The sequence below is a fragment of the Poecile atricapillus genome, chromosome 5, assembly GCF_030490865.1.
Source record: "Poecile atricapillus isolate bPoeAtr1 chromosome 5, bPoeAtr1.hap1, whole genome shotgun sequence".
Taxonomy (NCBI): Eukaryota; Metazoa; Chordata; class Aves; order Passeriformes; family Paridae; genus Poecile; species Poecile atricapillus.
In genome coordinates, this window is record NC_081253.1 from 18,420,993 (window position 1) to 18,434,172 (window position 13,180).

The following is a 13,180-nucleotide window of genomic DNA, read 5'->3' on the forward strand; positions in this document are numbered from 1 at the left end:
CTTCTAAACAAACATCTTTCAACAATAAAATGGAAAAGTGGAAATTACACAGTATTAACGTTTTTAGGTCCTTTGGAAAAGACTGATCAGAGATTTAATAAAGCAAAATATATCAAATAATATAAAAACCCACCTCAGGTTGGAAGTGTAAGCCACGTACCTTCATAGCACTGCTTTTCAGGAGAGTGTAGGGCAGCTAATTAATTTTGTCCCAGCAGACATCCCTGGCTGAAGTGGTGCTGAATGGTCATAAGGTGCTTACAAGTCAGGCAATGAGATGGCAGTGGGCTCACTGCTCAGCTTCTATTCATCACTGTCTCAGTGACAAGGGTGCCTTGGGAATTGGATGGGTATGTACTTATTATTAGACCTGCAGCTCTTCTGTCAGCTTTCTAGTGAAGTTTTCAGCTTTGAATTATAAACTGAACTGAAAAGAATTCTTAGACATGTTTTTTTAGTATACAAGTCACTACAGGCATAAACTCCTGATTTATTTTAGTATGAAAAAAATGTGAAGAGAGTCAATATTCAATTTTAACGCAACTGGGAATGTAATTTTAGGTCAGTCTTACTGTGATCTGTCATGCTGTGTTAGCACAATAGGCGCTTCCTTTGGGTGCCTTTGTGTTGATTATACACAGGTACACGTGTACAGGTGAGTAAGGACCTATGGGTAATTTTTGATGGCTACAAATACGAAATTACTATTGGAAATCTTGCCTGTAATTGAATATATGCTTTTAAAATCCTTTTTGAGGTTTTCAGTTATTGAAATTACAGAAAAGACTGCTGGTTTACAGAGAAACGTTTAAGTTTATTGATGCATATTTTGTCTGCCTTCATAAAAAAAATCTCATTCTATGATACCATTATCACTAAATCTAGAACTTTGAAATCTTAGTGTCACTGATCTTTTTGACTCATTTCTTAAGGAAATTAGGTTTATGCAGTTATGCTTTCTCTGTGCCTGTCATATTGTTCAATATGTCTATCATATTTTCCTAATTAGTTTTTTAACCTGTTAGCTGATATCAGCTGAGCTTGAAGCAGAAGCAGTCAATCTTCTTCAAGTATTGTGCAAATCGGTGGTGAGAGATTGCTAGTTCACAACAGTAAGAAACAATTTGCACTGTGACTAAGACCCTGATTATCAAAGTAACCACACAGAGGAAAGCTTAAACACCATGACCCTGGGGAAGAGTATCAGTGAAGCAGCCCTCATACTGTGCCTTGGGTAATCCATCCAGAAGAGACAAATCCATAAATAATCAAGTTCCATTGTTTTTTCAGATTTTTTCTTTTTTTTTTTTTTTTTCTTTTTGTAAACTTGAAATTAAATTCTGCTCATTTTTTAGCTGATAGTTGAGTAGCTTATTTTTACCTTGTGCTCTTCTTAGAAGAGAAGGTGAATTGTCAATTCCTTACATGTATGTCAGTAGCAGAAGAACACAGCTGTGTTGTATGAATTCACTGTTTCCTACATTCAGTAATTTGCTGTGTGTGTTATGTGGGGTTTTTTTGCTGAATTTCTCTCATCAGTGTTTAATTGTGAAATATTATTATTTCTAAAAATCTCCATGTTTTTAAAAAATAAATGTATTGTTTTTCAGAGTTGAATAGATACACCATGTATGATGTAAAGTCAAAAAGCAAATCCTAGAAACAAATAGCAATTTTACATCTTTTATTTCTGTGTAATTTTTTTGTGGGCCTGAATGCCTTCTTAGGACTGTGTTGGGTGTGCATGAAAAATGCAGACTGTAGCATTATATTTTGGTTGTGCATTGTCCTTGATCTAGATAGAAAGCTTGAATTATTACAGCCATAAAGCTATTTTTGAAGATAGTAATTTCAAAACATCACAGCTTTCCAGTAGATATTAATAATTTATATTTTCCAGTAAAAATAGTTTTATTGACTTTACTCTCTTGGGAGAAAGATACACTTAAACATATTTTACTAATTTTGGCTTTACTTGAGGCCAAGCCTTGAATGAAGTCATGATTTTACCGTCATGCTATGGAGCTACATTGATTTCATTGGTGGCAATTGAATGTTGGTTCCTGCTGACCAAAATTATTTTTGATTTTAGGTCCTGTTTTATTCTTCCTCTGATGGTTCTGCTGACAAAAATAATACATTTCCTGGTATTTTCTTAGCTGTTTAGTTCCTACCATTTTCTTTCAGCTTTATAGTACAAAATAGCAACAGAGTTTTGGGCTACCAGAGAAGCCAGTCTGCAGCTTTACATGACTACTAGTAACTGTGCCAAATATTTATTTGGTGTCTTAAAAATGTGCACAGCACTGTGATTTTATTAGAGAATTGGGTTAATTATGTTCTTTCTAATGTCAACATTTATTAAAAAGATAAAAACAAGCTGTTATGGGAGATTTTTACGCTTTTGGTGTTTAAAAAAAAGGAGAAAAGGAAAAAAATTAAAAGCCCATCAGCCAACAATCTTTTGATTGGTTGCTTTAAAGCCATGGCAGTTGTTTATAAGTTGCTGGATGCAAAGAACCAAGATCATACCATCAATTTTAAATGTCTTGTTACTGAAGTCAAAAGAATATAATCTGACTGTTGAAGTATTGGGGCTCCACACTGTTTTTCATGTGTTCCCTCACTGAACCTGGAGACTCGTGGAGCACCCAGATCTGTCAGTGCTCACATAGGAATAGAAGGTGTTCCTGTAGCTGTGCCATTTTTGAGTGGATGTGACAAGGCAAAGGCATGAGGTTGGACAAAATCATGTGCCAAGCTGGAATTTGAACACTGAACTGAGAAAAGTTGAAACAGTGTCCATTTGGGAACGTGCTGAGCATGTCTATTGTATAACGCTGCAGCAGTACTGAAACGCAAATGGCTGCTGGCTGTGCACAGGCAGGTCTTTAATATCACAGGATTTGGTGCATAATAAGCTAAGACCCTTTTTCATGCTGCCTCTGTGGTGAATTCTTATTACCAATATTTGTTAAAGCATAGTAAACATGTACCTTTAATGTATATATATAATTAAATATTACCAGTGTATGACAAAAGAATACCTATGTTAGAAGGGCAACAAAATTTGCAGTTAAGAATAATTACTAAATAGCATAATTTTTTCATCGTATAACCTGCTACCATCTATTTATTTTGATATCCAGCACAATGTGTATTTATACTTCTGAGATGCCTGTTGAATCTAAAGATGTATTTCAGAAGTGTGCTGCAAATGCTCTGTGTTAGGGCAGTGTTCTGCTCCACAGATTAGTTCTGCTCAAAAGCTGTGTGTATTAGCACTGCTGATCTGCTTCTGCTGATTGTGCTGCACGTTCAAAGTGAGCTGAGCTGTATGTTCACATACATAGCACAGATGAATACCACTGAATGGTAACTTTGAGGGCACCTGTATTTTTTTGTGTCTGCCTTGTATACCTTCTCCTTTATAACTGGCCTCCAGGGATCATGACAGAGTATGGCTTTGCTATTTCATTTATATTTGTTTTAAATAGTGAAGGAAATTTGAAACTCAGAATTTTTGTCTGAGTCCCACTTCTGTAGGAAAGGAATCTTTTCATAACCATTTGCTTCAAGACCTTCCCATGTTTTTGTCTTTTTTCAGTTTTTCGTCTTTCATTGTGGTGTTACTCAGTCTGTATTACCATTTTCAAGAACCGACTAATTTAGGCATTTTTTCATGTTTTTGGGCACATCTTTGACATTTCTCAAAATGTCTCTACTAAGAATTTCAAGTCTTTTTAGTAATGTTCTTTGGGATGAGAATGCTTTTCAACCACTGCAGTTGTGAAATTTTTAACTATCACTGGTTTTTAATGCAGATAAAACAGTTTATCTAGTTTTCCTTTTAAAATATTTTTTGGCAAGTTTATACATGTGAACATACATATGTAACTTGTAATGAAGATGAGAGAAAATAGGTAAAAAGAGAGTGAGAGTGAGAGCAAGCTTTTCATGTTCCCTCTCCAGAAGAACCCATTTAGAGGTCAGAATAGCCAGCATAATTGATTCCTGCCAGAGGCAGTATGAATTTATATCTTTACCCTTGACTTGACTTTTAGCCTATATTTGTTTAGACATTTAAATTGTTGTAGCCATTTATTTCGAGCATGCCCTTGGCAGTCTCATTGTTGACACTTTCACTATACTTCCTCTGCATTTGAAGTCATAATGACTGGAAATATTTTTGAAAGAAAGCATGTAGGCTACAACTAAATACTGTGTAACTCTAATCCCAAGAGTTAAAACGTTCTCAATTAAAGCAAGCATTGTGTAGTACAAGGTGTATCTCCTCACAGGGAATGACTTCAATATCTGACTAGATATTGAAATTGTAATTTTGATGTTGTGTTATCTGGGATGTGCAAATGTGATACTTTAAAGATGTAATTAAGACTGTTTAGAGAGAAGATTTGATTTTAAGGTGTCCAGAAGATAAATTAAAGGAATTTAGTTGCCTTTTATTGAAGAGGGGAGGAGGAGGGAATTTATGTTCAGAAAAATAATTTTGAAAATTAATAAGCCAAACTGTCATTCCCCCAGAGATCGTATTATTTATTACATCTGCTTTGTGTATCAAACATTTCTTTCTGGAGTATTTTAGAATAGATCAGAATCCCATTGCATTTGAATACAAGGCGGAATTACAGGGCCAGCAAAACCGGTGATGTTACTGATGCAGAGGTGCAAAGTGTATGGAGGAGTGTGTATTTTCTAGCAGTGTTGAGATGGCTGTAAAATTCCCTGTCCTTCCAATGGCTCTTTGAGCAGAAATCTTTTTTCTCTTGTGCTGAGGTTTGGCTGTGGCCATTGAGGACTGCAGGTCTTCTGCTTCTGAGTAAGGAAGGTTTCAGGAGTAGTCTCTAAGTCACATTCCTTTAATGAAGTAAGAAGCAAGGCAGTGTGAGGTTAGATGCTGGAGAGAGAAATGTTTTGATCCCCAGTGTCGGTGTGGTTACCCTTCAGCAGGGAACCATAGCTCGTGCTGTTGGAGCTCCCTGTGCTGCACACTCACCGTCCAGTGCCCGCTCCTGAAGGGAGGTACTCAGACTTTCAAGAGCAGAGCATAGGTCACTCTTCCTCTCAAAACATCTTTCTTGTAAAGATCTGCTGAATGGGTCTCTTGTTAATTTCCACAGCAGAATACCTAAGAAACCCACACTGGTGCAGATTCATAGTTCAGAGAGTGGGCACAGGTAGCAGCCAAGCACTGTACTGTATTTACCAGCCTTTGGGTACGTAAACAATTTCTCATAGGTCAACCTTTCTGTCCCTTTTCCTTTTCAACATGCTTTTCACTCATAATAGATTTTCTTTTAGTTCTTGGACACCTTACTTGGAAGAACACAAAGTTTCAGGCTCCCAGGGAGACCTCAACAGGAACTTATTCAGACATCTCAAATCTCTGTACCTTTGGGTATGTGCAGAAGTGCCTTTATGCTAGGGGAGCTTGAAAGTGAGACCCTGGAAAAGCTCACGTGCCTTTGAAGAAGACAATTTGGTAACAGCAGATTGGCAGAGCCTTCTAGGAGAGGGGTTTTGCTCTGAGGGACGACCAACTACAAGGATGTTGAAGTAATTTCAGCTTCTAGTTACTCCAGTGAAAGCAGCTGTTGCTCAGTCACCAGGCAGTAATCAGCCCTTTGTATGTCTCTGTGCCCTTGCAGGGGGGAGACTTGGCTGTGAGGTGCCAAAGCGTACCTGTTGAGATGGCACATCACTCCCTCTGTTGCTGTTTTCTAGCCCTAGGAAATACGGCACCAGTTCCCAGAGCAGGCACGTGTTGGCTGTATTGGCACCAGCACTCCCTCTACATTATTCTCACAAGCTCCAACTTCTAATGGGAATCTGCATCTTGTTCTGGGGATTATTAACTCAGAATTGGGAAGAATCTGAATAGTAAACAAGTGCTCAAGTGTTTTCAGAACTTCACAGTTTCTTGCTCATTTTCTCTTCCTTGTTCTTGCTGATGAATGCTTTAGTTCCCACATTGAAAGTGGAGTAGTGTCAGCAAGAGGCTGTGTGGCTTTGGGGAGCTCCCCAGAGGCAGGCTCTTGAGGGTTGCACAGCTGTGAGATTGAGAGTGTAGGCAGGAACATGCCAACATTTCCAGCAACTGCAGACATTGCTTTGGGACGTGGAACTCCATGTGCAGTTCCGTTTGTGTTTCCATCGCCGTTCCCTCCCTGCATAACCCCCAAATACAAAGGCATTTCCTAGTTCTGTACAGGATCAGCAGATGCACTCTGCCTTCCATGTAATGTAATCACTATTGAAATGGAAATACCACTGTAATACAGCAACAGGATGTCAGTGACTTCTTTTCAGCAGTCTCCACTTTGTGGGGGGTACCTGTGTAGTTCTGTCTAGGACAGCATGCTGATGCCTTTTTGCTACTTCCTGTCCAAAATATTGTAGAGACTGAAACTACAGTGATTTTGAAGGGGGTGTGGCTATAGTTTCAGATGTGTTTTGTTGTGTTTTTTTCCTTCACACAGAAAACTAATAAGAAACTCAGGAGACCAAGTCAAGTGAATTTTTAAGAGGCTAGGCACAGTCATATAGCAACATTTCAGTCTCATGCTTAGGGGAAATTGGCTGCAAGGATGAGGAAGCAGAGCTGTGTATCTGTAGTGATTTGGGCTGGATTTTGCATCCCATTGCTGTCCATTGAAGCATTAAATAGTGACTGCTGCTGGAGACAGGATATTAAACTTGGTCCAATCGCATGTGTGCTTTTTAGAGCTTTTGATTCTTAAGAAGTGAATGAACTCCCTTACTATAAAACTTCTGTTCTAATCCTTGTAATTTAATAATATCATAAAAATGTTGTATAATGTACATGAAATTTCTAGTTTCGACTTACAAAGGCAAGTTTAAACCTGCTCATAAGTCCCTCCTGCTGTGCTTAGGAGCTGCCTGGCAAGGTAAAATGCTTTGTCAGGAAAGCAAAACAAGTAATTAGAACTAAATTTCTGTTTCACTGGGAAGAAACCACTGTGTTCTTGCCACCTCAACTCATCAATCTCATGTAGGCAGGCTTCAGTGTTTGAGAATTATGATTTTGAATTAGTCTTAAAGATGTTGTAAACTGGTGAGTCCTACTCGCTTTTTCTTATTACTTTCTCTCTTTTTTTTAAATTTTTTTTTTAATAGTTCTCATTCTCATATACCCACCTTTATCTTGTTATAACTTCATACCCTGCTGAAAAGTTTCAGTTCTCTTCACACTGTCACTGTTTTTTGCCAGGAAAGAAACTGGTGTTGGGGCTTGAAGGGAACTATAGAATACATAGGAGACATTGTAACTACTTAGCATGAGGCCAAGTGTGAGGAAAGATAGCAGAGAGCCTGCTGGAGTGCTGTGCTTGTACAGGATCAGCACACAGCGGCTACATCCCTGAGACTACCCCTGTACTTAATTGAAAAAATAAGAAAGACACGGGATAGGGACAGAATTCTCTGCCTTCTGCTGCCAAGTGGCAGGATACAACTCTTGTCCACAATGGCTAAGCTGTCAGGCCTCTGCCAAAACCCAGGTGCCCTCATCCAGCCTCCCTGCTGGGAATGGTCCTGGCACCTGTTTCATCATGCATTATCCAGGAGAGCGCAAAGTGGTCTGAGCCAAAACCCTGAAATGTGCTAATTGTTAAACGTTTTGGCCAGTACTGGAATCTCTGCCTTTAACCTTGTCTTCTTTAGTAGCCATTTAGCCCAGCTTATGCAAGCTTCTTCATGGATATATTGGGGTTTTAAATGCAGAGCCATAGAAATGTTGGTTGGAAGGGAGTTCTGGAAGGTATGTAGTTCAGCTTCCAGGAAGGAGCAGAATGTGGCTGCCCCAGAATTAAGATAATCCTAAAGGTAGCTGTAGAGATTTTAATAGTTCTGTTTCATGAGCAATGTAAATTAATTTTTTATTTTTCCTCCTTTCAGTGGGGTTTGCCAGAACCCTTTGTCATGTCTGTAGTGCTGGGCTGTGTGTCCCTGACAAGTACAGTGTGTCATCAATCCCAGACAAGCGTTTTGCCTGGATTAGTGTTAGGAGCTTTGCAGTGCTGCAGGCAGGGTGGTGGCAGCTGTACATCCTCTGGGCAGGCTCCAGCTGTTTTTGATCTCTCCTCAGTTAGTTAATTGCATGCAATATTTCCACCTCAGCTGCTTCATGGATTAGGAGGGGTACTCCCCAATTTAGTGCTCCTACAGAAACTCCAAACCATGCTGCCTCACTCACTCCCACACTCTCCCTCCCCACTGCAGTGGGCTGAAGAGGAGAATGGGAGGCACAAAAGGTGAAGATCATGGGTTGAGATAACAGTTTAGTGGAAATGGCAATGAAATAAGAAAAGGAACAATAAGGGCAACAATATTCATGACAGAGAGTACAAGAAAAGAAATGTTATTGCTCACTGTGGAAACCCACAGTAGACAACACCACTCCCTCTGGCTTGGAATTGGAAACATAAGGGAACTTCTACTCCCCAGAAAAGACTCCCTTCCCCCTGCCCCCAGTAAGGATGGGAGGTGGTACAGAATAACCTTGTGTCCTGGCCATGCCCCTTCTGGGCCACTGCGAAAATCAACCCTGTCCTGGCTGGAACCAGGACATACTGCTAAATTTCTGCTTGAATACTTAGCTTTATAATATTCTACTCAACATCAGGAATGTATTAGGCATTTCATTTTTTAATTTTGGTATCACAGAATAATTTATGTTGGAAAATATCTCAAAGATCATTGAGTCCAACCATTAACCTGACAAGTCCCCCACTAAACCATATACCAAGTGCCACATCTACGTGTCCTTTAAATACTTCCAGGAATGGTGACTCGGGGGTGACTTCCCTGGGCAGCCCATTCCCATGCTTGACCACCCTTTCATTGAAGAACTCTTTCCCAATATCCAATCTAAACCTCATCTGGCATAGCTTGAGGCCACTTCCTCTTGTCCTGTCACTTGCTTCCTGGAAGAAGAGGCCAGCCCTCACCTGGCTAAAAAGTCCTTTCAGGGAGTTTTAGAGAGTGATGAGGGCCTCCCCAGTCTCCTTTTCTCCAGATTGAGCAGTCCCAGCTCTCTCAGCTGCTCCTCCTATGAGTCACTTTCTGGACCTTCACCAGCTTCATTGCCCTTCTTTGGACTTGTACCCAATTTACTGTCATCTGCAAACTGGTTGAGGGGACAGACACTTGATCCCCTTGTCCTGATCACCGATAAACGTATTTAAGCAGGACTGGACTCAGCTGAGCCCTGGGAAATAATATTAGTGACCAGCTAGATTTAATTCCATTCCCCACCACTCTCTGGGCCATCCACCCAGCCAGTTTTTACTCCCATCCAAGATGTAAGCAGTCAGTTTCTCCACAAGGATGCTGTGAGAAACATTGTCAAAGGCTTTAGTAAAGTCCAGGTAGACAACATCCACAGCCTTTGCCTCAACCACTAGGCAGGTCACCTTGTCATAGGAGATCAGCTTAGTCAAGGGCGACCTGCCTTTCATAAACTCATGGTGGCTGGGAGAAGAGAACGTTTGGGAGGCAATTGGTATTTTTAACTGGTGTGGGTAACTTCTGAAATCCAGTTGTTTATTGACCACAAATTCATATATGGTCTTTGTGCCTTCACTGTCTTTTATCTGTCTTTAATACTGGAATTATCAGATGGAATTCTTAAAGGGTGATGTGAACACTGGTTACATCGCATATATTTACCATGGGGAACTGTAATGTTCAGGATGACTTCTTAATTTCATCTGTGATTGTGAGCATTCCTTCCTCCTGTGGCAGCCAAGGGAGAGACCAAGTCAGTAATTTTTTAATTTGTTTGAAATTTCACAACATAACCTCTGAGAAGATAGGAATACTGTTGACATCATGGGAAAATACTCCCTGAAAACAATCTTTTACAGATTATTCTAGTGGAAAAATCATCTCCATACATGTCAAGTTAGAGTAGGATTTAAGATTTTTTTTCTTCTCTATGGCTTCACTCTCCTAATTAGTCATGTGTCATTTCATATTAAATGATTATTCAAGACTAGAAGTGGCAATTTACTGCTGTTTTGAAATAAAAATTACTTTGGAGTTTATTATTGCATATTCTGCAGCTGGATGTTTCAGTGTCTCATTGCCTCTATTCCTGTTACAGGTACATGTGACAGCATTGCAGCAATGAGTGGAATTTTAAAGAGGAAGTTTGAAGAAGTTGATGGCTCCTCACCTTGTTCTTCTGTGAGGGAATCAGATGATGACATTTCTAGCAGTGAAAGTGCTGACAGTGGTGATAGTGTCAATCCGTCCACTTCTAATCATTTTACTCGTAAGTATCAACTCTGTGTATCCAAAGAATTATTCCTGTTTTTCAAAATAAAATAATATTTGTGGTTAGGTAAACATGATGATTTTTAATTGAGCAGCAGATAACAGCCTCTCCATGATTTTCAGTTTGTGACTTGCTCAAAAAATCAGTACTAAAAATACTCTTACATTTTTTTGACTTCTTGTCTGACTGTTGTAGAAGTTTATAGTCTTTTGGAAGCTCCTACCTATTTGCTATTTGAATTATGTAGCTGTTTGTAGTTAATATTAGGAATTGTGTTCAAAATATTTCAAACAGGTACTCCAGGGAAAGTGCTTTAGCTTAGCGTGTTTATTTTCCTTAGCTAAATGCATTGCAGCTGCCAGCACTCTGTAATACAATATTGGTGGGAGTTCTTCTCTAAAATCAATATAACTTTTATTTTATTTGGAACTGATGGATGTTGTGTATGGTACACATTATTTCAATAGTTTCTATTTTTCAGGTACCAGCGGATATCTCTGTACTTCACAATGGTTTTGTGTAAAAATAAGAATTTGGTCTTAAGTTAGCAAAGCTACATTTGTAGCATATATTTCTGGAAATTATAAATTTGCAGTTCATGTTTGCAGTGTATGATACTTGTTTTAGGTGGTTATATTATTTATTAACAGTGAATGGCATCTTCTAAAAGGCAGGGGTTTGCCTCCTTCAACTCTGTTGCATTTAGATCTCCTCTGGAGTTATTCCTTACAACCGTGAGCCAAGGAGTAGGTGAGGCTCCTCATTGCTGCCCGTACAGAATGTGGTCCATGTAATTGAGTGGTTTGGATGTGCCTGGAAATCATGTTTGTAGCATGTGATATGAAACTTCTTACAACTGACTTACCTAGCAGATGCTGCTGTTCAGTTTGTGCGGGTGTTTGGATATGAGGGTCTCAATCCTCTTTGCTGTGGTAGGGAATGTTCCTGTGCACTGGAGGGACAGGCATGACTTTTGAAATGGGTTTACATGGAACACTCTCGAGGTGCTGTATGATATTTGAGATGCAGTTCTAGTCGGGGACCTATTTTATTGGAACACCACAAGGGAGTGAGTGACTCAGTAAACCTCTTTGGTAGTATTTAGAAATATCTTGGTGACGATATCTGCATGCTGCTACTTTATCATTTACATATGTTGAAGAAGTTAGTTGATTATTCATCACAGACTGAAAACAGGCGTTTTACATCAAACAGTCATTCCCACCCACACAGAAGACCGCAGTTTTAGTGTGAATACATGCACAGGTGATTCAGTGAAAGGGAATGGTTCATGGAAGTTGTAGTACATGCATGTAACAATAAGCTTTAATTGTAGCTGACATAATAAATAATTTAGTTTACAGGAACTTCCCTTTCTGTAAGAGAAACTGCGGTATTTTAGTGTTATGATTTATCTAACTAAGATATTTGTGGCCAGAGTAATAAATGTTTGTTTGTGGGTGCACTCACACACATACAGAAATTGTACATATTACATTTTTTAAAAATACATCTGTATATATCCATTGGTGATACAGAAATAGAAAGTGCAAATAGTTAGTGTGTACATTGATAGTATTTTTTAAAAAGTATTGCCTTTAATATTGATGTCTAAATTCCAGCCCAAATCTAATTCAGAACCCCTGTATTACTTAAGAGCTATTAAGTGACACTCACCTGAAAATTACATGCGCGTAATATGTATGCTAACAAAACTGTTAACAGTGTACATTGGAAGGTATTTTGTTCATGCTTTAAACTCATTCATCTTCCATAATAAAAGACAGGAGACAAGAGCTTTTCCAAGTTAAATATTTGAATCTCAGTATAAGGTGAGTTCTGTGAGACTTTTTCAGTAAGCAGACTGAAAAGAGCCAGTGCAGAAAAAAGGCTGGTGAGATTCCTTGCCTCTGTTGATATGCCTGAATACCTCCTTGATGGAGGTTATCTTCCTAAGCTATTTCCTGACATGTTATACCATTTTCTGTTCTATTTAGTGAGACACTGTCAGATCCTGTGTACTGTCTTTTTTCTGGTCTGTTTTCATATAGGTGAGTACGAAGTTCACTACAAACTCTCTTTTACTGACTGGAAAAGGGGGAGAGGGTTGTGTGACCTGTAGTCAATATCAAGATCTATATATTAATTCTAATTAAAAAAATTAATATTTAAAATAGAGAATTTAAAAAAAAAAAAAAAAAGCTAACATGGTCCTCTGAGCCTTCTTTTTTCCTTCTAATTGACCTGACAAAGAGATTATTCTAAATTGCTTGTAACTACAACCACTTCAGCACTTTAGCAAGCAGGCAGTTGGTATATAAATGCATATAGCACAACTGATGAATCCCTTTATTTACACAACTGTTTAAACTATATGTACTATAAACAGGAGCCTAGCAAGAATTCTGCTCCATTAGTCTTAGTTTAACCTTCCAGCTAAATGAGGCACACAGACACTGTGGATCATTCAGGTGGGGCAGAACTACCAGAAGATAACTTTGTTCTCAGCAATTAACCCTGTAGTATGATGGCAGAAAACACATGACTGAGATGGCCCTAAGTGCTTTTGCTTGTGACTGTTAAAGGACAGGTACAGAGTTTCTTTAACAATAAATCCATTTAAACAAATAAAGACAGCAACAAGAAGAAATTAATACATCCCTAGCCTAAGTTGCAGGCATCTGAATCAGTAAATAAAAATTACAGTCTAATTACAGTTGAATAGACAACTTTTACCATTAGCATTTTCTTGATTAGGTGTGTATATTTTTACAGAGGTGCATATTTTTAAATCTCTTAGCAAATGGTGATGTAGTGCCTTCATTACGGCTGGCGGATATAATCCCTGTTGTGTATTTT

At 38.8% G+C, this 13,180-nt stretch overlaps 1 protein-coding gene across 2 annotated transcripts in view; it reads left to right on the forward strand.

Annotated features, from left to right (window-relative positions):
- CSRNP3 (cysteine and serine rich nuclear protein 3) overlaps positions 1 to 13,180 on the forward strand; it is a 91,841-nt gene that overhangs the window by 61,592 nt on the left and 17,069 nt on the right. Inside the window, exons 3-4 of one of the 2 annotated variants that reach the window (XM_058840485.1) lie at positions 10,148 to 10,318; positions 12,319 to 12,372. In XM_058840485.1, coding sequence (XP_058696468.1) covers positions 10,148 to 10,318; positions 12,319 to 12,372 — 225 coding nt within the window. The remainder of the gene's footprint in view (positions 1 to 10,147; positions 10,319 to 12,318; positions 12,373 to 13,180) is intronic. The other variant, XM_058840486.1, reaches the window with a different exon arrangement.